The sequence below is a fragment of the Symphalangus syndactylus genome, chromosome 12, assembly GCF_028878055.3.
Source record: "Symphalangus syndactylus isolate Jambi chromosome 12, NHGRI_mSymSyn1-v2.1_pri, whole genome shotgun sequence".
NCBI lineage: Eukaryota > Metazoa > Chordata > Mammalia > Primates > Hylobatidae > Symphalangus > Symphalangus syndactylus.
The window spans coordinates 132,907,033-132,930,119 of NC_072441.2; the positions used below are offsets into that span (position 1 = coordinate 132,907,033).

Here is a 23,087-nt window from a genome sequence, read left to right on the forward strand (position 1 = left end):
AGACCAGCCTGGACAACATAGTGAGACCTCGTCTCTACAAAAAAAGAAAAAAAAATTAGCTGAATGTGGTCGTGGTGCACGTCTGTAGTCCCAGCTACTCCGGAGGCTGAGGCATGAGAATTGCTTGAGCCTGGAAAGCAGAGGTTGCAGTGAGTTGAGATTGCACCCCTGCACTCCAGCCTGAGCAACAGAGTGAGACCCTGTCTAAAAAAAAAAAAAAGCTGAGTGTGGTGGCTCACGCCTGTAATCCCAGCACTTTGGGAGGCTGAGGCGGGCAGATCATGAGGTCAGGATTTCGAGACCAGCCTGGCTAAGATGGTGAAACCCCATCCCTACTAAAAATACAAAAATTAGCTGGGTGTGGTAGTGCGTGCCTGTAGTCCCAGCTACTTGGGAGGCTGAGGTTGCAGTGAGCTGAGATTGTGTCACTGCACTCCAGCCTGGCAACACAGCAAGACTCCGTCTCAAAAAAAAAAAAAAAAAAAGACTACGCACACTCCAGCCCCTCCTGGAAGAACCTACCTTTTTCCAGAAATCCTCAACCCAGTCTCCACCTACCTGCCCTAAGATCCCTTAAGATTCTCCCTTTACCAGGCCCCTCCCGCTGGGAGAAGGTGCTTTGAGCATGAGCTCCCCTTCTCCATTCCTATGATGTAAGATTTTCTTCTTGGTCACTTTGCAAGCTGGGGACCTCTGGCCAGCAATGCCCTGCCAGGTCTCACTCGCCAGGCTACCTGCTGCAGGAGACGGCCTTTACTTGCTGCAGGAGACGACCCACCCACTCAGCCCAGTTGGCGGAGTCTAGCTTATGCACTGGTTCCCGAGTTCTCGTCCCATGAGCCCAAGAAGAATGAGGATGCACTGGCAATTGAAGAGTGGGCAAGTGGGGTTTTACTGAGTGATGAAACAGCTTTCGGTGGTTGTGGGGGGTGGTCCCCCTACCCGAAAGTGGGAAAGTCCCCCTAATATGGCTGAGTCCAGGGCTTCTATGGGCTCAGAATGGGGGAAGGGCAGGCCATAGGTAGTATCGGAAAAGGCAACATTCTATTGGTTAAAAGGCATTATTCAGAAAGAATCAATCAGGAAAGGGCAGGCAAACAGAAACAGAAGTTCTCACTCTGGGTTGTGGGGTTCATCCAGGACCAGCAGTCGGTCTTTCAGCCTTTAGGATGTTTTTGGTTTGAAGGTGGGGTTTCACTGGGGACCCATCCCTATCTGCCTAGGCATTTGGCCGCCTCCTGTTGCTATCTCCTAGATCAATGAATAAAGCTTCTGCTCTGCTTTATGGAACCTGGCCTTGTTCTATCGGTGCAAATGGTACCAGGCAAGGAAAGGACCCATTAGGATCAAACGACCCCCTTTAATGTTTGTAACAGCCGGAGAAAAACCAGGTGGGTAGGGTGTTCTGGAGGAAAGGGTGCATAGGCCTTCGGGGAGTGGAGGTGAGGCCCTCTATTCAGGCTATGCCCTTGAACCTTCCAGGCTGTTGGTGGACCTTCCCTCTGGATAAGCATTTTTTTTTTTTTTTTTTTTTTGGAGAATGAGTCTCGCTCTGTCGCCCAGGAGGCTGGAGTGCAACAGTGTGATCTTGGCTCACTGCAGCCTTTACCTCCTGGGTTGAAGTGATTCTCCTGCCTCAGCCTCCCGAGTAGCTGGGATTACAAGTGTGTGCCCCCACACCTGGCTAATTTTTTATTTTTTATTTTCTTTTAGTAGAGACGGAGTTTGACCCTGTTGGCCAGGCTGGTCTCGAACTCCTGACCTCAGGTGATCCGCCCACCTCAGCCTCCCAAAGTGCCAGGATTACAGGCGTGAGCCACCATGCCCGGCCTGTTTTTGTGATGGGGTCTTGCTTTGTTGTCCATGCTGGCTTCCAACTCTTGGGCTCAAGAGATCCTCTTCCTTCAGCCTGCAGAGTAGCTAGGATTACAGGTGCAAGCCACTGTCCTAAACTTGGACCTGCTTTTTAACTTGAGGAGCACAGGCACCACAACCTATCATCACAGCTCTCACTTGACCTCCCTTCCCCCTCCACACACACAAAGAACAGACAGGTATCAAGGCTGTTTATTGACTCTTCGCAGCCAGCGGCCCTCCCTCTGACCCTCTGGGGTGCCTAATCCCCGTCTCCCCCCTGGAGCCAAGTGGAGTGGCTCTGAGCTTGACCCCAGGCGCCTTCCTCTTGCCAGTCTTCCCTGCCCCGCAGCCTTGGCCTTCCTGGTTTGCCACAGGGGCTGTTACTCCTTTGATTCTACATCCTCCTCGAAGTGTGTGAGGTAGGCCATCTGAGCCGAATCGCGCGAGCCATAGAGAGTGTTCATGCTGTAGGAGCTGCCATGGAGGCACAGGGCTGCAGGCAGGAGAGGCGGGCGTGAGGCTGTGCTGGCGGCGCCTGCGCCCGGCTTCCCTGGTCCCACACTCACCTTTGGTAACATTGACTTTGTTGGCCGCCAAGATGTCCGCCTGAATGCTGTCTATTTTCATGTACAAGTCCTCAGCGTTGCTCTGAGGACAGGAGCAAGGGGGACCCGGCTGGGGTGCCAGGGCAGTCTGGACTTGGAGTTGGGCTTGGCAGAGGGATGTTGCAGGTGGGGGGCCAGTCGGCAGCCTGACCGAAAGGGCAGGAAAGGGAACAGGAAGGTGGCGGGTGGAGGAGCCTAGGCCAGAGCAGTCCCTCCTGCAGCTGGTGGCCAGGTCCGCTCTGCATGTGGCGCGCTCCAGGATGGGGACTGTGTGAAGGGGAATTACACTGTCCAAGCCGCCGTCTGCTCATTGCGGCGGGGCAGGAAGGGCGCACTTACCAGGAAGAGCTGGTAGAGTTCCTCCCCCATGCACTTGCGCACGTGCTCCGCCACCAAGGGGAACATCTGCACGAAGCACTGCGCCGCGCGGGCGGGGCGGCGTGACTGCGGGGGCGACTGGGCTGCGGGTGCCGCCGCCCTTCCCGCCCCCTAGCCAGCCGCCGCGCGCACCTCCAGCGTGAGGCTGGCCAGCCGCTGGCTGTTGCTGTGGTCCATGTTGCCCATGGCGGCCATTAGGCCATGCACCACGCGCAGGTACAGCAGCTCCTCGGCGATGCTCATGTCGTTGCGCGCCAGGACCCTGGGCCGGGGGTTCGGGCTGCGGCGACGCCCTGGGGCTCACCCGGCACACACCCCCGCCCACCCGGCGCACGGCGTCTGGAGCGCTCCCGGGGCCCGCAGGCAGCGCCAAGCCAGGCTTGCTGCAGCTACCCACTAACCCCTGCCCGCTTACCCGATGGCCTTGGCGGCCGCGGCCTGCTGCAAAAACATCGGCAGGCTGGGGGTGAGCTGGAGAACCGAGGGGTCTGAGGAGGGGGCGGCCGTGAGGCAAGAGACCCCCCTCCCGTGGCCCAGGCAGCCCCATTTGAGCAGGTCCCTACCAGTGAGGATCTTGGCCTGCAGTTTGGAGGTCTCCTTGACCGACGGTATCAGCAGCGCCACGAGGCCCTTGAGCAGCGCCTGGCGCACATCGTAACCGACCAGGTCCTTGATCAACTCGATGGCTGGGGAAGGGCAGAGGTGCTGGAGAGAGGCCCCAGGCCCCCCCGCCACCGAGGAAGCAAAGAACCCCGTGAGCCAAGTCGCCACTCATCACTGTCCTCCTCTTTTACTGATCAGCACTGTGCAGGGCGTGGGGGAGCTGGGAAGGCGAACCTCAGTTGAAGAGCAGGAGGAGGGTGCTGAAGGGGGAGGAGGAAGGGTTGGATGGTGAGCCCACCTGTCGAGGCGACCTAGGATGTCAGCGCTGCAGGCTGAGACCCCAGAGAGGTGGGCCTTCGCCTTGGAGGAATCCAGGTTTCGTGGAGGAGGGAAGGGCTGGGTCTTTATAGGAAGACAAGATGGAGAAAGACAAGGGGTGAGGGGGAGACAGAGAAAGTGGGTGGGAGACTTGTGGCAGGAAATGAGAAAGGGGACACAAGGTAGGCGGCAGTTTAGAGAAACTCTCCTTCTAACCATCATCGAGCCCTCTCCACCAGGCAGGGTGCCAGGCTTTCCATACAGCACCCGTGGAAGCTCACCAGAACCGATGAGGTTCACTTCCCCATTTTACCTTTGCCGAAATTAGGCACAGAAAGGTAAACCACTTTGCCTAAGTTACACAGCTAGGAAGTGGTGGAAGCAGAAGGAGGGGAGGATTTGGTTAGGAAGGAGAAGGGGACTAGAATTTATGGAGGGCATTTCCTGCAGGGCTTTCCTGTAGATATTTTACAGGCATTCATTCATTCAGTCCAGCATTCACTCAGTCTTTCGGCACGGCTGCATGTGAACGCCTATCGTGCCAGGCGCGGCATTGGGTGTTGAGGATACAGACTGAATTCATTCATTCGACCAACCCTCCTTAAGCGTGCACAAACAGGCAGTGATGATATGGTGACAGGTGCTGTGTAAGGAGTCAGTGGTTGGGCTGTGAGAGCACCAGAGAAAATCGGCAAGGATTGAATGTTTTTGTAAAGAAGAGAAAGGAACCACAGAGTAGAGGGGGCAGGAGGAGAAGGAGATGCTAAGGCGATGGCACACCAGCGTAAATGCTACCTTTTTTTTTTTTTGAGACAGAGTCTCACTCTGTTGCCCAGGCTGGAGTACAGTGGCGTGATCTCGGCTCACTGCAACCTCTGCCTCCCGGGTTCAAGCAATTCTCCTGCCTCAGCCTCTTGAGTAGGCTGGGATTACAGGTGCCCGCCACCACACCTGGCTAATTTTTTTTTTTTTTTTTTGTATTTTTAGTAGAGATGGGGTTTCACCATTTTGGCCAGGCTGGTCTTGAACTCCTGACCTCGTGATCCACCCGCCTTGGCCTCCCAAAGTGCTGGGATTGCAGGCATGAGCCACTGGGCCCACCCGGTAAATGCTAGTTTTTTTTTTTTTTTTTTTTTTTTTTTGAGACGGAGTTTCACTGTTATCACTCAGGCTGGAGTGCAATCGCTCACTGCAAACTCTGCCTCCCGGGTTCAAGCGATACTCCTGCCTCAGCCTCCCGGGAAGCTGGGATTACAGGCATCTGCCACCACACCCGGCTGATTTTTGTATTTTTAGTAGAGACGGGGTTTCACCATGTTGGCAAGGCTGGTCTTGAACTCCTGACCTCAGGTGATCCACCTGCCTCGGCCTCCCAAAGTGCTGGGATTACAGGCATGAGCCACCGTGCCCGGCCTTTTTTTTAAATTTAAATTTTATTTTTTTTTCTGAGACAAGGTCTTACTCTGTTGTCCAGGCTGGTTTTGAACTCCTGGGCTCAAGCGATCCTTCTACCTCTGCCTCCTCAAGTGCAGGGATTACAGGTGTGAGTCACTGTGCACCCGGCACTGCTACTCTGAATACATGTGGTGGCTACATGGAAGACAGGACTTGGCCATGTGCTCTCCCCAGCTCAGGAGTCAAGTGCCTCTCTCCATTTACTGGTAAGACTGATAGGGTTTAGGGGAACTCTTATTCCCGTGCTCAGCTCATTTGCATCCCAGAATGCAACGTAGATACAAGAATTATTGCCAGGATTATCTGTTTGAATAATAATATTTAAACTTTTTTTTCTTTGTCAGGAGATTTTACCCAGTGAGAACATGTTTAGGACACTTTTCTACAGTGGAAGAAAAGCTTCTGTCTGCAGGTCCAAAGGCACCGTAAGTGCGGGGAGACCAGTCAATATCTGGGCCAGGCACAAGGAGAGTAGGTATTCTCTGGTTTCTTTTCATAACGAATAAGTCTTTCGCCTTTTACTAAAGATTTCCGTGGAGAGGAACAATCATGAGTTTATAATTAAATTTTTTGATGTTGTGTTTAGGCAGGGCTCAGTATTCTGTTTAGTAAAGATGGGTGTGTTGGTGTGGTGTTTTATGCTTGTTGGTCTTGATGTTTTGGGAGGTTAGGATAGCTCTATGAAGTAGCTTAGTGTGTTGGCAGTACCGGCAGTCCCAGCTACTTGGCAGGGCTGAGGTAGGTTAAAAGCAGGAGGATTGCTTGAGCTTGGGAAGTTGAGACTGTGGTGAAAGAATGTGTTACTACACTCCAACCTGGGCAGAACAACAAGACCCTATTTCTATCTCTTATCAGGCCACTGGGCCCAGAGTCTTCCTTTTTTGTTGTTTCTTTTTTTTTTGAGATGGGGCCTCTCTCTGTCACCCAGGTTGTAGTGGAGTGGTGTGGTTGCGGCTCACTGCAACCTCCATCTCCCATGCTCAAGCAATCCTCCCACCTCAGCCTCATGAGCCTGGTTAATTTTGTGTACTTTTTCTAGTGCCTGGCCTACTGTCACATTTTTTTAGCTTCTTGTAAACATTTAGGAAGCTAAATGTTTATAAGATTGTTTCTTTTTTTTTTTTTTTTAAAGAAAACCTAGTTTTTGACCGTCTGTATCTAATAATTTGGCTGAAGTCTTGTGAGTCTTTCTAGTCTGCTAGTTCCAACTTACAGTGACGACTTTGTGTGCGTGATTATCTTACACTTTGGACTGGTCTCATATTTGAAAAATTAAGTGTAGGAAAAACTTAAGAGTTAGGATGATGATACTTTCTTCCAGAGATAGTTTTCTTTTGTTTTTATCAGGTACCTGGGGGCACAAACAATTCTGGACTACCTTTGTCCACATTCAACACTTGAGGTTCTTTGGACCACCTGGTAGTTATATAATCCATACAAGACCACCTGAGGGCCGGCTTACTTTTGGCCCACCTTGACCTTGAGGGTACTGTCTTCCGGGGTCCTATCTTAAAGTATGTATGCTAGAGGTATCAGACTTCCCACCGAGAGCAGAATCTCGGTGCCTTCTCTTTCTTTTGCCCTTTTGTTTTGTTTTGAGATGGAGTTTCACTCTGTCACCCAGGCTGGAGTACAGTGGTACGATCTCAGCTCACTGCAGCCTCACCTCCTGGGTTCAAGGGATTCTCCTACCTCAGCTTCCCGAGTAGCTGGGATTACAGGTGCGTATCACCATGCCTGGCTAATTTTTGTATTTTTTAGTAGAGACAGGGTTTCACTATGTTGGCTAGGCTGGTCTTGAACTCCTGACCTCAAGTGATCCACCCACCTCGGCTTCCCAAAGTGCTGGGATTACAGGTGTGAGCCACTGCACCCGGCCTGAGAAGTCTTCTTTATCTGGCTATTGCTACTGATTCTTCTAGGCTCAGCTGAGAAATCAACTTTCAGGAAGCTGCCCCTGGCCTGCTCTCCCCTGCCTTCACTCTTCACTCAGGAGTAGATGTCCTATGTCTCTGACCCCGTAGCACCGTATAGAATTCTTGCTATAGAATTCTAGTACTATCCACTAAATGGTCTCCTCACTAGTGTGTGAACTCCAGTGAACACATCTGACACATCTCACTTCTGTTTACCTAGAGCCTCAAACCATTCCATGTACACAATGCATGCTCCATACATCTTGTTGAAAAGACCTAATTGGATTCTGCATTCCAACAGGCTAGGCTTGGGTCATGGCAGCCTAGGACCACGTTTAGAAACTACCAGCCTGGTGGTGGATGACCCCAGAGGAGGCTCTGCAGTGGCCACTGTGGCCCTCATTCACACAGCTGCAGAACTTTCCTAGCTTGAATCTTGGACAGGCTGGAGAGCCAGAACTACTGCAGCTCTCTCCCCGTATACCCCATGGCCAACATTTTTTTTTTTTTTTTTTTTTTTTTTCTTGAGACAGAGTTTTGCTCTTGTTGCCCAGGCTGGAGTGCAATGGCACAATCTCGGCTCACTGCAACCTCTGCCTCATAGGTTCAAGTGATTCTCCTACCTCAGCCTCCCAAGTAGCTGGGATTACAGGCATGCACAACAGCCAGCTAATTTTTTTGTATTTTTAGTAGAGACGGGTTTCTCCATGGTGGTCAGGCTGGTCTCGAACTCCCGACTTCAGGTGATCTGCCCGCCTCGGCCTCCCAAAGTGCTGGGATTACAAGCATGAGCCACCATGCCTGGCCCAGAAACGCTTCTTATGACCAACCAGCCACTGCCGCTGGGCTGCCTCTTTCTTCCAGGTCTTCCAGGGTAGCCCTCGAAATCCCATCTGCCCACCCTCTGCAGCCTCTGGTTGCCCAGATGTGGTCCTATTTTGGAATCAAAGGTCCAGCAACATTGTGGAGGGAAAGGGACCAGCCCCAGGAAGGGGCAAAGCACTCCAGCTTCCCTGGCTTCCCCTAAACACTCTCTGATCTGGACAAAATGGCAGACTGGACATCTCTGGCTGCTTGGCAGCCGGCCTGCACTGGCTGCTGCCTGAAACCCCCAAGTGTTTCTCACTTGTTCTACTATTTGGTTTCTTCCCTCTTCTTGAATTGGTGCAGCTCATTTTTTTGGAGCCAAGTGGTCTGGCCCCTCATGCATCTGATGACACTTGGCTTTGTCGCCTGCAGCACGTCCCTCATTAGTAGCTGGGCTCTTCCCAGGCACAAGCTGGCAGCGCGTAATGCCAGGACATCTTGGGCAAATGTCTGCCTGTGCCCAAGAGCTCCTCCTGCAGCGAGACATGACTTGGTGGACACTCAGGGTAGAAATGAACGGGTGAAGATATTTTTATGAAAATGTCCTGACCACAAATAGCATTTTCTGCCTATGTAGAACCAAATACTCCAGGAGACAAATGTCTAGTTCTGACTATTCACTTTACATTAAATGCTTAATCTTTTGCTAATTATGTATTTGTAACACTTGGAGCTACTTAGAAAAATGAAGATTTATTCACTGAATCGTTTTTGACCGAGTTTTAAAATTCACAGCTGTCACTGTTTATCCCCAAAGTGAAAGTACTGGTCTCTGCCCAAGTGTCTTCACAGGAACCACAGCCAGTTACAACTCTTTATATATCATGCTAGTTACTAGGAAGGGCAATTCCTTCAGAAAGCAAAGGACAACAAAAGACTATCTTTGGCAGCTCTGCCTAAAGCCTGTGGTGCTGGTAACACCCAAATGTCCTAAAGCTGAGCAATCACTCATTTATTCATTGATTCATTCATTTATTTAACAAAATTCTCATTGAGCATCTTGTCTGTGCCAGGCCTCCGGGCTAGGGCTATGAAGAGGACTAAGATCTAATCACTGGCCTTAGGGACATCATGGCTGAGTGGGGGATACCAATAGGGAAACTGGCATTTACGAGGCAGTGTTATCAGGGCCATGGGAACACAAAGGAAGCCAGGTTGGTTGGTGGAGTGGAGATGATAGGGGATGGAGAATCAGGAGAAGGATTCCTTGGAGATGGTGATGCGTGAATTGGCAAAACCATGGGGAGAAGGGAGTGGCTGGAATGTAGAATGTGGCAAGTGCTGGATAGTGCCATGTCACATTTGTGGCCAGGCAAGGGAGATCTGGCTGGGAAATAGGGATGCTGGGTCATGCATCAGAGCTAAGCCTGTGGAGGCAGGCCAGCCCCAGCTTTTGCAGGGCTATGCATGTGCCAACAACCCGATACAGCAGGCATTTTTCTCATCTTTCATTTCAGAGAAAAGGAAGGCTCAAAAAAGTTGAGTAGCTCGCCCAGGATCAGATAGCTAATAAGAATAGTTCTGATTCCAGGCCGGGCGCGGTGGCTAACGCCTGTAATCCCAGCACTTTGGGAGGCCGAGGTGAGTGGATCACGAGGTCAGGAGTTCAAGACCAGCCTGGCCAAGATGGTGAAACCCTGTCTCTACTAAAACTACAAAAATTAGCTGGGTGCAGTGGCAGGTGCCTGTAATCCCAGCTACTTGGGAGGTTGAGGCAGGAGATTATCTTTTACCTGGGCGGCAGAGGTTGCAGTGAGCCGAGATCGTGCCACTGCACTCCAGCCTGGGTGACAGAGTGAGACTCCGTCTCAAAAAAAAAAAAAAAAAAAAAAAGAATAGTTCTGATTCCAAAGCCCATATTCTTTTTTTTTTTTGAGATGGAGTCTCGCTCTGTCACCCAGGCTGGAGTGCAGTGGCGCGATCTCGGCTCACTGTAAGCTCCGCCTCCCGGGTTCACGCCATTCTCCTGCCTCAGCCTCTCCGAGTAGCTGGGACTACAGGCGCCCGCCACCACGCCCGGCTAATTTTTTTGTATTTTTAGTAGAGACGGGGTTTCACCGTGGTCTCGATCTCCTGACCTCGTGATCCGCCCGCCTCGGCCTCCCAAAGTGCTGGGATTATAAGCGTAAGCCACTGCACCCGGCCCCAAAGCCCATATTCTTCACCACTAAGTCTACTGCCTCCACTCTGGTGGTGGACTAGGAAAATGAACTGTGTGTGCACGCCATACTGGAGAGATGAAGATTGGTGTAGAGGCCAGTGCAGGTGAGCAGTATGAAGACCTGAATTACAACAGTGGAGACAGAATGGAGAAGAGGGAACAGATCTGAATATTGAAGAGTTAGAATTTACTAGTCTTGGCCAGGCGCGGTGGCTCACGCTTGTAATCCCAGCACTTTGGGAGGCCGAGGCGGGCGGATCACGAGGTCAGGAGATCGAGACCACGGTGAAACCCCGTCTCTACTAAAAATACAAAAAATTAGCCGGGCGTGGTGGCGGGCGCCTGTAGTCCCAGCTACTCGGAGAGGCTGAGGCAGGAGAATGGCATGAACCCGGGAGGCGGAGTTTGCAGTGAGCCGAGATTGTGCCACTGCACTCCAGCCTGGGTGACAGAGCAAGACTCCGTCTCAAAAAAAAAAAAAAAAAAAAAAAAAGAATTTACTAGTCTTGTTAGAAGTTGGTTGAAGGTGGGAAGCAAAAAGACATGACAATTACCAATATTTCTAGCCTGGGCAGCTGGGTACTTTCCACTGAGATTGGGACCTTGGAGAAGAAAAGCTTTGGAACTGGAATACCAGAAGTCCACTAGTGACATCTGAGGGGAGGTGTTCAGAAGGCAAATGGACACATGGGTCTAGAGCTGTAGAGAGGTCACTCAACTACTCTGTCCTCCACCCATAAAATGGGGAAAACAATAGCACCCACCTCCTTGGCTTGTTGTGAGGGGTAAATGAGTAAAGATCAAGGGCAGTACCCAGCATAGAGTTAACATTCTATAAAGGTTAGCGACTATTGTTTCCGTCATCAAGGTGGTAGGTGGTAGGTAGTAATTAAAGTCGTGGTAATTAAAGTTGTGGGAGTGGACAAGGTGCCATAGACAGCAAAGAAGGAGAAGAGGACCTGGGGTTGAATGCTAAAAAAAAAAAAAAAAAAAAAAAAAAAAAATTGACACCTAGGGGACTGGTAGAGGAATGAGAATGTATAAAAGACCGAGAAGCAGCTTCTAGAGCCATGGGAGGAAGCCAGGAGAGTATGATGAGTTCGGGAAGGAGGATGAGAGTATTCAAGGAGGAGGTATCATCAGGTGGGTTTTAATGTTTGAGAGTTCAGGCCCCATGAAGCTGAGGGGATGCTCTGTGGGGCCCATGCTCATGCATTTGACAAACAGGGATTGAGCACGTGCTAGGTGCAGTGCTGGTGCTGATGAAACAGCAGTAAATGAAACAGATGTGGCTGGGTGCAGTGGCTCATGCCTGTAATCCCAGCACTTTGGGAGGCTGAAGCGAGCAGATCACTTGAGGTCAGGAGTTCGAGACCAGCCTGGCCAACATGGTGAAACCCTGTCTCTACTAAAAATACAAAAATTAGCCAGGTGTGATGGCGGGTGCCTGCAATCCCAGCTACTCAGGAGGCTGAGGCAAGAAAATCGCTTGAACCTGGGAGGTAGAGGTTGCACTGAGCTGAGATTGTTCCACTGCACTCCAGCCTGGGTGACAGAGTGAGACTCTGTCTCAAAAAAAGAAAAAACAGATGCAAGGTCCTTGCCGCTCACATTCCATGGAAACTTTAGTGGTGGAAGAGACAAATTCATTCATCCAATCTGAAGAGGAACTTTGGAATCCACAGCCTATCAGCATCAGAGGAAACCTCAGTGATCACTTGTCTGATCATCTCATTAAATAGAGGAAGAAACCAAGAACAAATGACTTGCCCAGGAAACCACAGTGAACAAGAGACAGGGCTGTAGCAGTAGGCTTAGTATTCCTTTGGCAGAGGAGCCATAGAAATGGCATTGTACCTGGGAACTGTGGATATTCCATGCAGCCATTTCCAGGGTGCTAACAACACTGATCTTTTATAATTCTTTGCTCCCAGAGCCTTGCAAAACGAGGGTCCCGGGTCTTTCTCTGCAGGTCCAGACAAGACTGTCACCTACTGGACACATATGAGAAGTGCGCTTCCTTACGGAGGTTTGCTTCGTTTTCCAGCAGGGCCCTAGCATGAACGCGTTTGGCATGTTGCACTGCTGTAAGAAACAGACCAGTCAGGCGTGGTGGCTCATGCCTGCAATCCCAACACTTTAAGAGGCTGAGGCGGGAGGATCGCTTGAGCCCAAGAGTTTGAGGCTGCAGTGAGGTGTCAAGCCACTCAACTCCAGCCTGGGAAACAGTAAAACTGTTTCCAAAAAAAAAAAAAAAAGGCCGGGGGCAGTCAAGTCAGCTTGGGCAATATCATGAGATCCCATCTCTACAAAAAATAGAAAAAATTAGCCAGGCACAGTGGCATGTGCCTGTAGTCCCAGCTACTTAAGCCCAGTGGCCGTGCACGCGCCACTGCACCCCAGCCGAGGTGACAGAGCAAGGACCTGTCTCAAACAAAAACAAAAACAAAAACAAAAAAAGGAAGAGACCAGTGTCAGGCATCTTCCTGACATTCTGTAATTAATTCTGTCTCTGATTTCTGTATACCCTGCTTGCTACCTTTTTTTTTTTTTTTTGAGATGGAGTTTCACTCTTGTTGCCCAGGCTGGAGTGCAACGGCGTGATCTCGGCTCACCACCACCTCCGCCTCCCAGGTTCAAGCAATTCTCCTGCCTTAGCCTCCCAAGTAGCTGGGATTAATGCGCCACCATGCCTGGCTGATTTTGTATTTTTAGTAGAGGTGGGGTTTCTCCATGTTGGTCAGGGTGGTCTCGAACTTCCGACCTCAGGTGATCCACCCGCCTCGGCCTCCCAAAGTGCTGAGATTACAGGCGTAAGCCACTACGCCTGGCCCCTGCTCTCTCTTTTTTTTTTTTTGAGACGGAGTCTTGCTCTGTTGCCCAGGCTGGAGTGCAGTGGCGCAATCTCGGCTCACTGCAAGCTCTGCTTCCAGGGTTCACACCATCCTCCTGCCTCAGCCTCCCGAGTAGCTGGGACTACAGGCGCATGCCACCATGCCTGGCTAATTTTTTGTATTTTTAGTAGAGGTGGGGTTTCACCGTGTTAGCCAGGATGGTCTTGATCTCCTGACCTTGTGATCCACCCGCCTCGGCCTCTCAAAGTGCTGGGATTACAGGCGTGAGCCACCGCACCCGGCCCCCTGATACCTCTTTAACCACATCCTGTTCAAAGCCCAATGTCGAAACAATAAAAATATATTTTATGCACATCTTTTGTTTTTAAAGCCAGGCAACAAAGTAACTAATGTGTGTCCTATGGTGTTATTTTTATTGCTGGATCAACAATTACTATGGTGTGTCTTCCACTGGTATCTGCTTTCACCCAGCCCAACCAGTCCGTGTACTGATGTTTTGAACTATCCCTGAGACCCGAGTCAAGCACCACTGTCCCCAAAAAGGAGGCAGTATAAGGCAAGGGCAGGTTGCAGATGTTTTGAGGGGCAGGCAAATGGGGAAGTTAGAAATAAGATTCCCCCCAAGATTTTCACTTAAATCCCCTGGAAGACTGTTTTATAGACTTTTACAAACGCTGAATAAAGTGTCACAGTTGAAGTGCTCATATACTTTTGGGAAGTAATGCATCTTTTAAAAATAGCAGGTTTTTATGTGAAAGTCTCCCTCAGTGTCAGAGCCTTCTGACTGCTGTTCAATGAAGCTGTACAGGACAGGTGGCCTCTTTTTTTTTTTTTTTTTTTTTTTTTTTGAGACAGAGTCTCGCTCTGTCGCCCGGGCTGGAGTGCAGTGGCGCAATCTCCGCTCACTGCAAGCTCCGCCTCCCGAGTTCACGCCATTCTCCTGCCTCAGCCTCCGAGTAGCTGGGACTACAGGCGCCCGCCACCGCGCCCGGCTAATTTTTTGTATTTTTTAGTAGAGACGGGGTTTCACCGTGGTCTCGATCTCCTGACTTCGTGATCCGCCCGCCTCGGCCTCCCAAAGTGCTGGGATTACAAGCGTGAGCCACCGCGCCCGGCCTCAGGTGGCCTCTTATACAGCAGGAAAGGCTAAAATTACTGCCCATGTCAGCTGAGAAGTACAAAGCAGGGCCAGGTGCAGTGACTCATGCCTGTAATCCCAGCACTTTGGGAGCCTGAGGCCGGTGGATCGCTTGAGCCCAGGAGTTGGAGACTAGCCTGGCCAACATAGTGAAACCCCATCCCCACTAAAAATATGAAAATTAGCCGGCCGGGCGCGGTGGCTCACGCTTGTAATCCCAGCACTTTGGGAGGCCGAGGCGGGCGGATCACGAGGTCAGGAGATCGAGACCACGGTGAAACCCCGTCTCTACTAAAAATACCAAAAAAAAATTAGCCGGGCGTGGTGGTGGGCGCCTGTAGTCCCAGCTACTCGGAGAGGCTGAGGCAGGAGAATGGCGTGAACCCGGGAGGCGGAGCTTGCAGTGAGCCAAGATTGCGCCACTGCACTCCAGCCTGGGTGACAGAGCGAGACTTCGTCTCAAAAAAAAAAAAAAAAAGAAAATTAGCCAGGCGTGGTGCCGCATGCTTGTGGTCCCAGCTACTCGGGAGGCTCAGGCATGAGAATTGCTTGAATCTGGGAGGTGTAGGTTGCAGTGAGCCAAGATCACTCCATTGCACTTCAGCCTGGGTGACAAAGCAAGACTGTCTCAAAAAAAAAAAAAAAAAAAAAAAGGCCGGGCACAGTGGCTCTTGCCATTGCACTCCAGCCTGAGTGACAGAGCGAGACTCCGTCTTAAAAAAAAAAAAAAAAGTGCAAAGCAAAGGCATAATGTTCTGTAAGGCAAAAATACTAGTTTTAAAATGAGACCCAGGCGGTGCAGTAGCTCACGTCTGTAATCCCAGCACTTTAGGAGGCTGAGGCGGGTGTATCACCTGACGTTAGGAGTTTGAGATCAGCCTGACCAACATAGTGAAACCCTGTCTCTACTAAAATTACAAAAATTAGCTGGGCGTGGTGGCACATGCCTGTAATCCCAGCTTCTTGGGAGGCTGAGGCAGGAGAATCGCTTGAACCTGGGAGGCAGAGGTTCCAGTGAGCCAAGATCGCACCACTGCACTCCAGCCTGGGCGACAAGAGCGAGACTCCATCTCAAAAAAAAAAAAAAGAAAAAAAATCCTGATGTATTTGCTTAACCCTGTGAAGGGTATGAAGCTAAGAAAACATAATTTTAAAAATATGGTTTACTGTAATCTTAATAATGTTGTCTGTCCTTTTTTTTTTTTTTTTGTGGTTCCCTGTAGCTGGGACCACAGTTGTGAGCCACCATGCCCAGCTAATTTTTGTAGTTTTAGTAGAGACAGAGTTTCATGGAGTTTCGCTCTTGTTGCCCACTCTGGAGTGCTGTGGCACGATCTTGGCTCACTGCAACCTCTGCCTCCCAGGTTCAAGCGATTCTCCTACCTCAGCCTCCCAAGTAGCTGGGATTACAGGCTCCTGCCACATGTCCAGATAATTTTTGTATTTTTAGTAGAGAGAGGATTTCACCTTGTTGCCCAGGCTGGTCTCAAACTCCTGGCCTCAGGTGATCCACCTGCCTTGGCTTCCCAAAGTTCTGGGATTACAGGTGTGAGCCCCTGCGCTCAGCCAGGTCTCAAACTCTTGGCCTCAAGTGATCTGCCCGCCTTGGTCTCCCAAAGTGCTGGGATTAAAAGGGTGTCCTTGGGTTTTTATCTACTTCTCAAAGCTGGTAAAAACAAGGCAAGTCTTGTTCTAATACTGAAGAAAGAATAGTGTGGTGGTGAGGGGATGGGTGCAGGAGGCAGACTGCCTAGGTTCGATCTACAGCTTTCTCATTTATCATTTTGAGACTGCGGACAGGTTATTTAATTGCTTTGTGCCTCAGTTTCCTCATCTGTAAACTGGGGATGAAAATAGTACCTACTTCACAGAGTTGTTCTGAGGAATAGATGAGATGATAAAAGAGCTTAGAATAATGCTGGGCACACAGTCATTGTTGGTCACTAGTAGTAATTACGAGTTAACATTACCATTAGTATTACTGTTGTAACAAAGCTCTGTGAGAACAAGGACTTGTTTCATTTGTCACTATACTCTCAGTGCCCACCCCAGTGCCATTCTTTTTGAATAAGTAAATGAATAAATGAGAAACTTAAATCGTTGAAAATGAAAACAACAAAGGACATTACCAAGAAGGTGAAAAGAACCTACAGAATGGGAGAAACCATATATTTGATGAGCACAGAAACTAGAATATATAAAAACTCTTACAACCCAACAACCAAAAGACAAACAACCCAATTTTAAAAATGGAAAAAGGACCTGAATAGACATTTCTCCAAAGAAGAAATACAAATGGCCAACAAGTCTATGAAACAAGTCTATGGTCAACATCCTTATTCATTAGGAAAATGCACTTCGCATCCACTAAGATGGCTATAATTAAACAATCCCCAGAATAACAAGTGTTGGTGAGGAAGTGGAGAAATTGGAATCCTCATATATGGCTGCTACTGGGAATGTAAAATGGTACAACTACTGTGGAAAAGTTTAGTGGGTTCCTCAACGAGTTAAACAGAATTACCATATGATCCAGTAATTCCACTCCTAGGTATATACCCCAAAGAACTGAAAACAGGCCGGGCGCGGTGGCTCACGCCTGTAATCCCAGCACTTTGGGAGGCCGAGGCGGGTGGATCACGAGGTCAGGAGATCGAGACCATCCTGGCTAACACAGTGAAACCCCGTCTCTACTAAAAATACAAAAAAATTAGCCGGGCGAGATGGCGGGCGCCTGTAGTCCCAGCTACTCGGGAGGCTGAGGCAGGAGATGGCGTGAACCCCGGGGGGCGGAGCCTGCAGTGAGCCGAGATTGCGCCACTGCACTCCAGCCTGGGCGACAGCGAGACTCTGCCTCAAAAAAAAAAAAAAAAAAAAAAAAAAAAAAAAAAAAAAAAAGAACTGAAAACAGGTACTCAATTACATGTAGGTGGATGTTCATAGAAGCACTGGTTCACAATAGCCAAAAGCTGGAAACAGCCCAAATGTCTAATAATGAATGAATGGATAAACAAATTGTGGTAGATACATACAATGGAATATTATTCAGCCACAAAAAGGAATGAAGTACTGATGCATGTTACAATGTGGGTGAACCTTGAAAATATTATGCTAAGTGAAAGAAGTCAGACATAAAAGTCACATATTGTATGATTCCATTTATGTGAAATATATGGAATAGGTAAATCCATAGAGACAGAATGAAGATTGGGGCTTCCCAGGGACTGAAGGGAGTGGAAGGGGAATAGCTGCTTGCTGAGTTCAGCGTTTCCTTTTCGGGGGATGAAAATGTTTTGGAACTAGATAGAGATGGTGGTTGTACAACACTGTGAGTGTATACTAAATGCCACTGAATTGTTCATTTTAAAATGGTTAATTTTATGTTATGTGAATGTCATCTCAGTTAAAAAATGTGCTTTTATGAAGAAAGAAGTAAACCAAATCTGTGATTAATTTCTTTTTTTTGAGACGGAGTCTTGCTCTGTCGCCTAGGCTGGAGTGCAGTGGCACGATCTCGGCTCACTGCAAGCTCCACCTCCTGGGTTCACACCATTCTCCTGCCTCAGCCTCCTGAGTAGCTGGGACTACAGGCACCCGCCACCACGCCTGGCTAATTTTTTGTGTTTTTAGTAGAGACGGGGTTTCACTGCGTTAGCCAGGATGGTCTTGATCTCCTGACCTCGTGATCCACCCGCCTCGGCCTCCCAAAGTGCTGGGATTACAGGTATGAGCCACCGTGCCCGGCCAATCTGTGATTCATTTCTAGATCAATCATACCTCTTAGAATCAGGAACCTAAATAACTTTACACAGCCAAGAACTGAAGGAAATTACAATGAGGTTCTTGCCACCACCAGTCTCTCCAGGTTTCAGGGGGCCAGGGGAGGAGGTGTCATGCATTCAAAGCCTTGTCCATGTCTGTTCGGTTTGGTCAGTTAGGGCCGCTGTTTCCCTGCACTAGCATCTCTAGAGGATTCCACTGTGTTAGTGCAGTAGTTCGCTCAGCTACAAGCCCCACTGTTGTACTTTGGGGCTGATGAACCATACTTTCAACTTCGCTATTAATATATGAAATGATCATTTTATTAGAAAGTCAAGTTAATTCCAGGTTCTAGGTCAAGTAGACAAAAATTGTATTCTACAAATGACCATTTTCCAAATTCATAAACAGTTCCATTTTACCATGGACTTGTTTCTTATACATATTTGTTAGCATATTTTCAGCAGTTTTTTTTTTGAGATGGAGTCTCCCTCTGTTACCCAGGCTGGAGTGCAGTGGCATGATCTTGGCTCACTGCAACCTCCGCCTCCTGGGTCAAGCAATTCTCCTGCCTCAGCCTCCCTGAGTAGCTGGGACTACAGGTGCATGCCACCATGCTCAGATAATTTTTTTTTTTTTCTGAGATGGAGTCTCACTCTGTTCGCCAGGCTGGAGTGCAATGGCATGATTTCAGCTCACGGCAACCTCCACCTCCTGGGTTCAAGCTATTCTCCTGCCTCAGCCTCCCGTGTAGGTGGGACTACAGGCACATGCCACTACGCCCAGCTAATTTTTTGTATTTTTAGTAGAGATGGGGTTTCACTGTGTTAGCCAGGATGGTCTCGATCTCCTGACCTTGTGATCAGCGCCCCCCCGCCCCCCGCCCCCCGCCCCCCTTGGCCTCTCAAAGTGCTGAGATTAAAGGCATGAGCCATCGCACCTGCTTGAGATAGGGAAAACAAGAAGGACAGGCTTTGGGAAGAAACTCAAGAATTCTGGCCATAAATTTAAGATGTCTTAAATTTAGACATCCACATGGGAAACCACTTAGGGAAAAAGTATACAGAGATGAGAAGGAAGAGGGTGATCTAACAGTCTGGTACAGAAATAGGAGAAACAAGCAAAGGAGACTAAGGCAAAACTAGATGGTGGGAGGAAAACTTCTATCACAGAAGCCAACAAAAGAAAGTGAGGGAGTGATCAACTAGGTTGAAAGCAGCTGGGAGGTCAAGTAGGAAGGAAATGGTAAAGAAATGAATAGCTGGGGGGCAACTTGGGGTCAAAGAGGGGTGTACATCCCTAAATGCTATAATTTTACCTTTTTGGTACATGTCTTTTAAGTCTCTTTTAATCCATAAATTCCCAAAGAGGGGCTCTTTTAAAAATGGAAGATAGAGAGCATATTTGCACGTCAATGGAGATGGTCCAGCAGAGAAAAAGGGAGAGGCGAGCTACAGAAGGGAAGTCTTTGAGGGAATGTGCTTCAGAGAATAAGCAGAAGAGAAGGCCTGTGATAGGAACCACGGACACTCTCATAATGGGAAGGAGAGCAGAGGACGTGGCTAACCTGACTCACCGGTCAGGCAGGTTGGTGGGGGAAGGTGGTGGTCTTCATGAAAAAGGAGGTGAGGCCACCAGCAGCTTCCTCCATCACTGACACCCACTGCAAGATAAACAATCGCCAGGCCCCCTAAGCCCCTCCGCCTCCTGTTATCAGTGGACACTGCCCTGAGGGTGCCACTTTCCTTGTAGCTTTCTAAGGGAAGGATGCCAATAACCTCCCACTCTGCCCCACACACATGCCACATGGGAGTGGAGTGGGCACCCCCAACCCTTCTCCTTCCAAGACATTCAGTTTTCTCCTTCTCAGTGCAAACAAGCAAACACAAAACCCCAGTGTCTGGTACAGTTCTCGGCACATCACAGACATTCAATAAATATTTGTTTAAAGAAACAAACCAACCCTGCCCTTTTGAGCTCAGTCCCTGTCACCTACTAAACTCTTCTCCCTGCAGTCACTCAGGCTCCTCTTGGACACAGGCTGCTTCTCCATGCTGACTGCTGCCAGCATCCTAGGGCTTCACTCTGGTTTTGCAATTTGGTATACTCAAACTCAAAGAAATTACTTTCTAATCCTCTCCGGTCACCCACTGTTTAGGACCACACGTACGACCTGTCGGAACTTTCCTTCCCTCCCTCGGGCGCAGTTTCAGTGGAAACTGAAGGCGTGCGAATTTCTTCGCTTCCTTAACTTCCGGTCTACTCTGACCATGTGGAACAGTGCCCCCTAGTGGGCAATCATGGCATACGCATTCTCTACATTTGGAGTTACAGGAAGACTATTTTGAAGCGCCTGGTTAAAAAAATAATAACACATTCATTCAACAGGCATTTTTTTTGTGCGCACCTGTTATGAGTCTGGTATATCTGAAATTACCTTGAGGCACGTAGTTTCTTTGTTATCACATGATCCTATAACAAACCAAATGCAGTCACAGAGTCACGTTCCCACTGCCTCTTCCACACTGTTAGTTGTTACTGAATACATGCAGAAGGACTCTAACTTAGGCCGATATTGGGAGAAGCTGTGGCCAGTTACAACTCTGGAGGACTTCATCAGCATAAGAGGTTTTGTTTTGGTCAGGTGCAGTGGCTTGCGCTTGTGATCCCAGCACTTTGGGATGTGGAGGCAGGAGGATCACTTGAGCCCAGGAGTTTGAGGGCAGCCTGGGCAACATAGGGAGACCCCATCTTTACAAAGAATTAACTGGGCATGGTGATCTGTGCCTGTAGTCCCAGCTACTTGGGAGGCTTAGGCGGGAGGATGACTTGAGCCTAGGAGGTCGAGGCTGGAGTGAGCCATCACTGTGCTACTGTGCTCCAGCCTGGACAACAGGGTGAAACCCTGCCTCAAAAAAGAAATAAGATTTTTTTTTTCACAGACTTCTACTGAGCACCCATTATGTTCCAGGACCTGAGCTGGAAAAAGATGAATCAGACGCAGTCCCTCCCTGGAGTTGCTCAGAGGTCTGGAGGAGAAAGGCATAGAGGCGAGTAATCACTAATGCAGTGCATATGTGCAGTACTCACTCGCTCACTCACCCACTCAGCAAACATGCAACGAGGACCTAACATGCTGGGACTGTGCTGAGGATATAAGGATAAAAGCCATGATGGCTGAGCTGAAGTTGCACACAGTCTATGTAGGGGGAAGGTACCATTTTAGAGAACAGCGCTCTGGCGGAGGGGGGTTAAAGGAGGGGAGGCGGGGGCAGGGGTGGTTCAAAGGAAGTAGGGCTGACATTTGGGCAGGGGTTGAAGGCAGGGTCAGGGAAGGGCTTAGAGAGTCAATGCTTAAGCTGAGAAGTGATGGATGGATGAGGAGGAGTGGGCAAGTTTGCCACACAGAGGTGAGGTGGGGAGAGGAAGGTGTCAGTGCTACTCAATCTAGTCTTTGGGATTGTTTGATTAAGCTTCCTAACATGATTCTACTACCAGGTCATCCCCTTGCTCCAATGCCAGTGACAACCCTCTGGTGCAGGGTCTGACTATTACTTAGGTCCCTGTACCACTCTACACCTTCACTGGCAACTCCTCTCCAGCCAGGACACTCTGCCCCAGCTGCTAACAGATTTTAGCATAGCATTATTTCTCAACGTACAAGGCCCACATATGCACCCAGACCTTGCAGGGGTCAAAAAATACAAAACTGACAATGTTGCTGAAGGGATAATATGCCTGACATTCAGTTTAAGCAGTGCTGCTCAAAAATAACCTAGGTTGGAAGTGGCCTCCAGAGCTTTGTTGATCTTCCCCAGGATCTCACTTGCGTACCTGAACCTCAGTGCCTGGCTGCTCCTTATGCGCTCCTCCCCAGGCTTCCTGAACCTGGGGCTCAGCCTGTCATCCTGGACACAGGAGTCCCTATACTGATGCCCAGACCATTCCTGCTTACTGGGCCTGTCTGTCCCAGTCTCCTGGGCCCCGCCCACTCCGACATCCATACGCTGCTTCATTCTCACCAGGAGAATGAATCCTCACCAGGCAGTCCCCTGTGCTGTCCATACTCTCTTCCTGGGGCTATGTACCCAGCTGGGCCAGCACATTCTTATTTTGTCATTTGCACCACCCCAAATGCCTCCTAATTGGCCTCCAGCCTCAAGTGGCTCCCTGTGGCTCTGGCCCACCTGGCATAGGACCACCCAGGCCATCTTCAGAGGCACTGCACTCCCTCAACCCTCACCTGTGCACAGCTCACTTTTCAGTGGCTCCATGCTGCATACTGGAGAGACTGCCACCTACCTACATGGCATTCAAGGTGCCCCTCCATTGCTCCTAGCCTACCTTTCCCAGACATAGACCTTTACCATCCCTTTTCTAAATGACCTACCCATTATTCCCAGGACACACCTTGTACTTCCCTGTCTGCCTTCCTTTCTACCATTCCCATTTCCAGAACGAACTCCTCTCCTCCTTTCGACCTTCCCAAATCCTCCCTATTCTCCACAGCTCAGTTCAAACACCACCGTCTTGGTGAACCCTTCCTTAATCTCCTCCTGTTGAAAATAGAATCTCCTTCCTCTGAACCACTATCGGGAAAGGGAAGGAAATTATATCATTTAATTATCTGCCATGCGCTATATGTTAAAAGCATAAACTTTAGAGTCAGGCAGATCCGGCTAGAATCCAGTAGCTGTGTAGCCTTGGGAAGCATACTTAATCTCTCTGTGTTTTATTGTTGTATCTTGAAAAACATAAAAATACATATCTTTACCATTCATTCATGGAAACATTTGAATACCTAATATGTACCAGGCTTTGTACTCTTATGGTTATTTTGTTGTTATTGCTCTTGTTTTGTTGTTTTTTTTTTGAGACAGAATCTTGCTCTGTTACCCAGGCTGGAATGCAGTGGCGAGATCTCGGCTCAATGCAACCTTCGCCTCCTGGGTTCAAGCAATTTTCATGCCTCAGCCACTCAAGTAGCTGGGATTATGGGCACACACCACCACCCCTGGCTAATTTTTTTGTATTCTTAGTAGAGACGGAGTTTTGCTGTGTTGGCCAGGCTGGTCTCAAACTCCTGACCTCAGGTGATCCACCTGCCTCGGCCTCCCAAAATGATGGAATTACAGGCGTGAGCCACCATGCCTGGCCTCTTATGGTTATTTTGAG

The 23,087-nt window shown here is 49.3% G+C and overlaps 1 protein-coding gene and 1 non-coding gene across 19 annotated transcripts in view; one reads left to right on the forward strand and one right to left on the reverse strand.

Moving 5' to 3' along the window:
- Positions 1-2,052: 2,052 nt before the first annotated feature.
- Positions 2,053-23,087, reverse strand: part of ARMH1 (armadillo like helical domain containing 1) — a 53,228-nt gene continuing 32,193 nt past the window's right edge. For 4 of the 18 annotated variants that reach the window (XM_063627656.1, XM_055255326.2, XM_063627660.1 and 1 more), the window contains 4 exons: positions 3,404-3,526; positions 2,802-3,311; positions 2,424-2,729; positions 2,053-2,350 (listed from right to left, as the gene is read on the reverse strand). In XM_063627656.1, coding sequence (XP_063483726.1) covers positions 2,238-2,350; positions 2,424-2,729; positions 2,802-3,311; positions 3,404-3,526 — 1,052 coding nt within the window. In that variant the 3' untranslated portion in view covers positions 2,053-2,237. Of the gene's footprint in view, positions 2,351-2,423; positions 2,730-2,801; positions 3,527-19,488; positions 20,675-23,087 lie in introns of those variants that run through there. The other 14 variants (XM_063627657.1, XM_055255332.2, XM_055255330.2 and 11 more) reach the window with 13 other exon arrangements.
- On the forward strand, positions 5,694-5,810 carry LOC129469275 (U5 spliceosomal RNA). Its single transcript, XR_008652969.1, has one exon. It is a non-coding gene; the product is annotated as a U5 spliceosomal RNA (small nuclear RNA).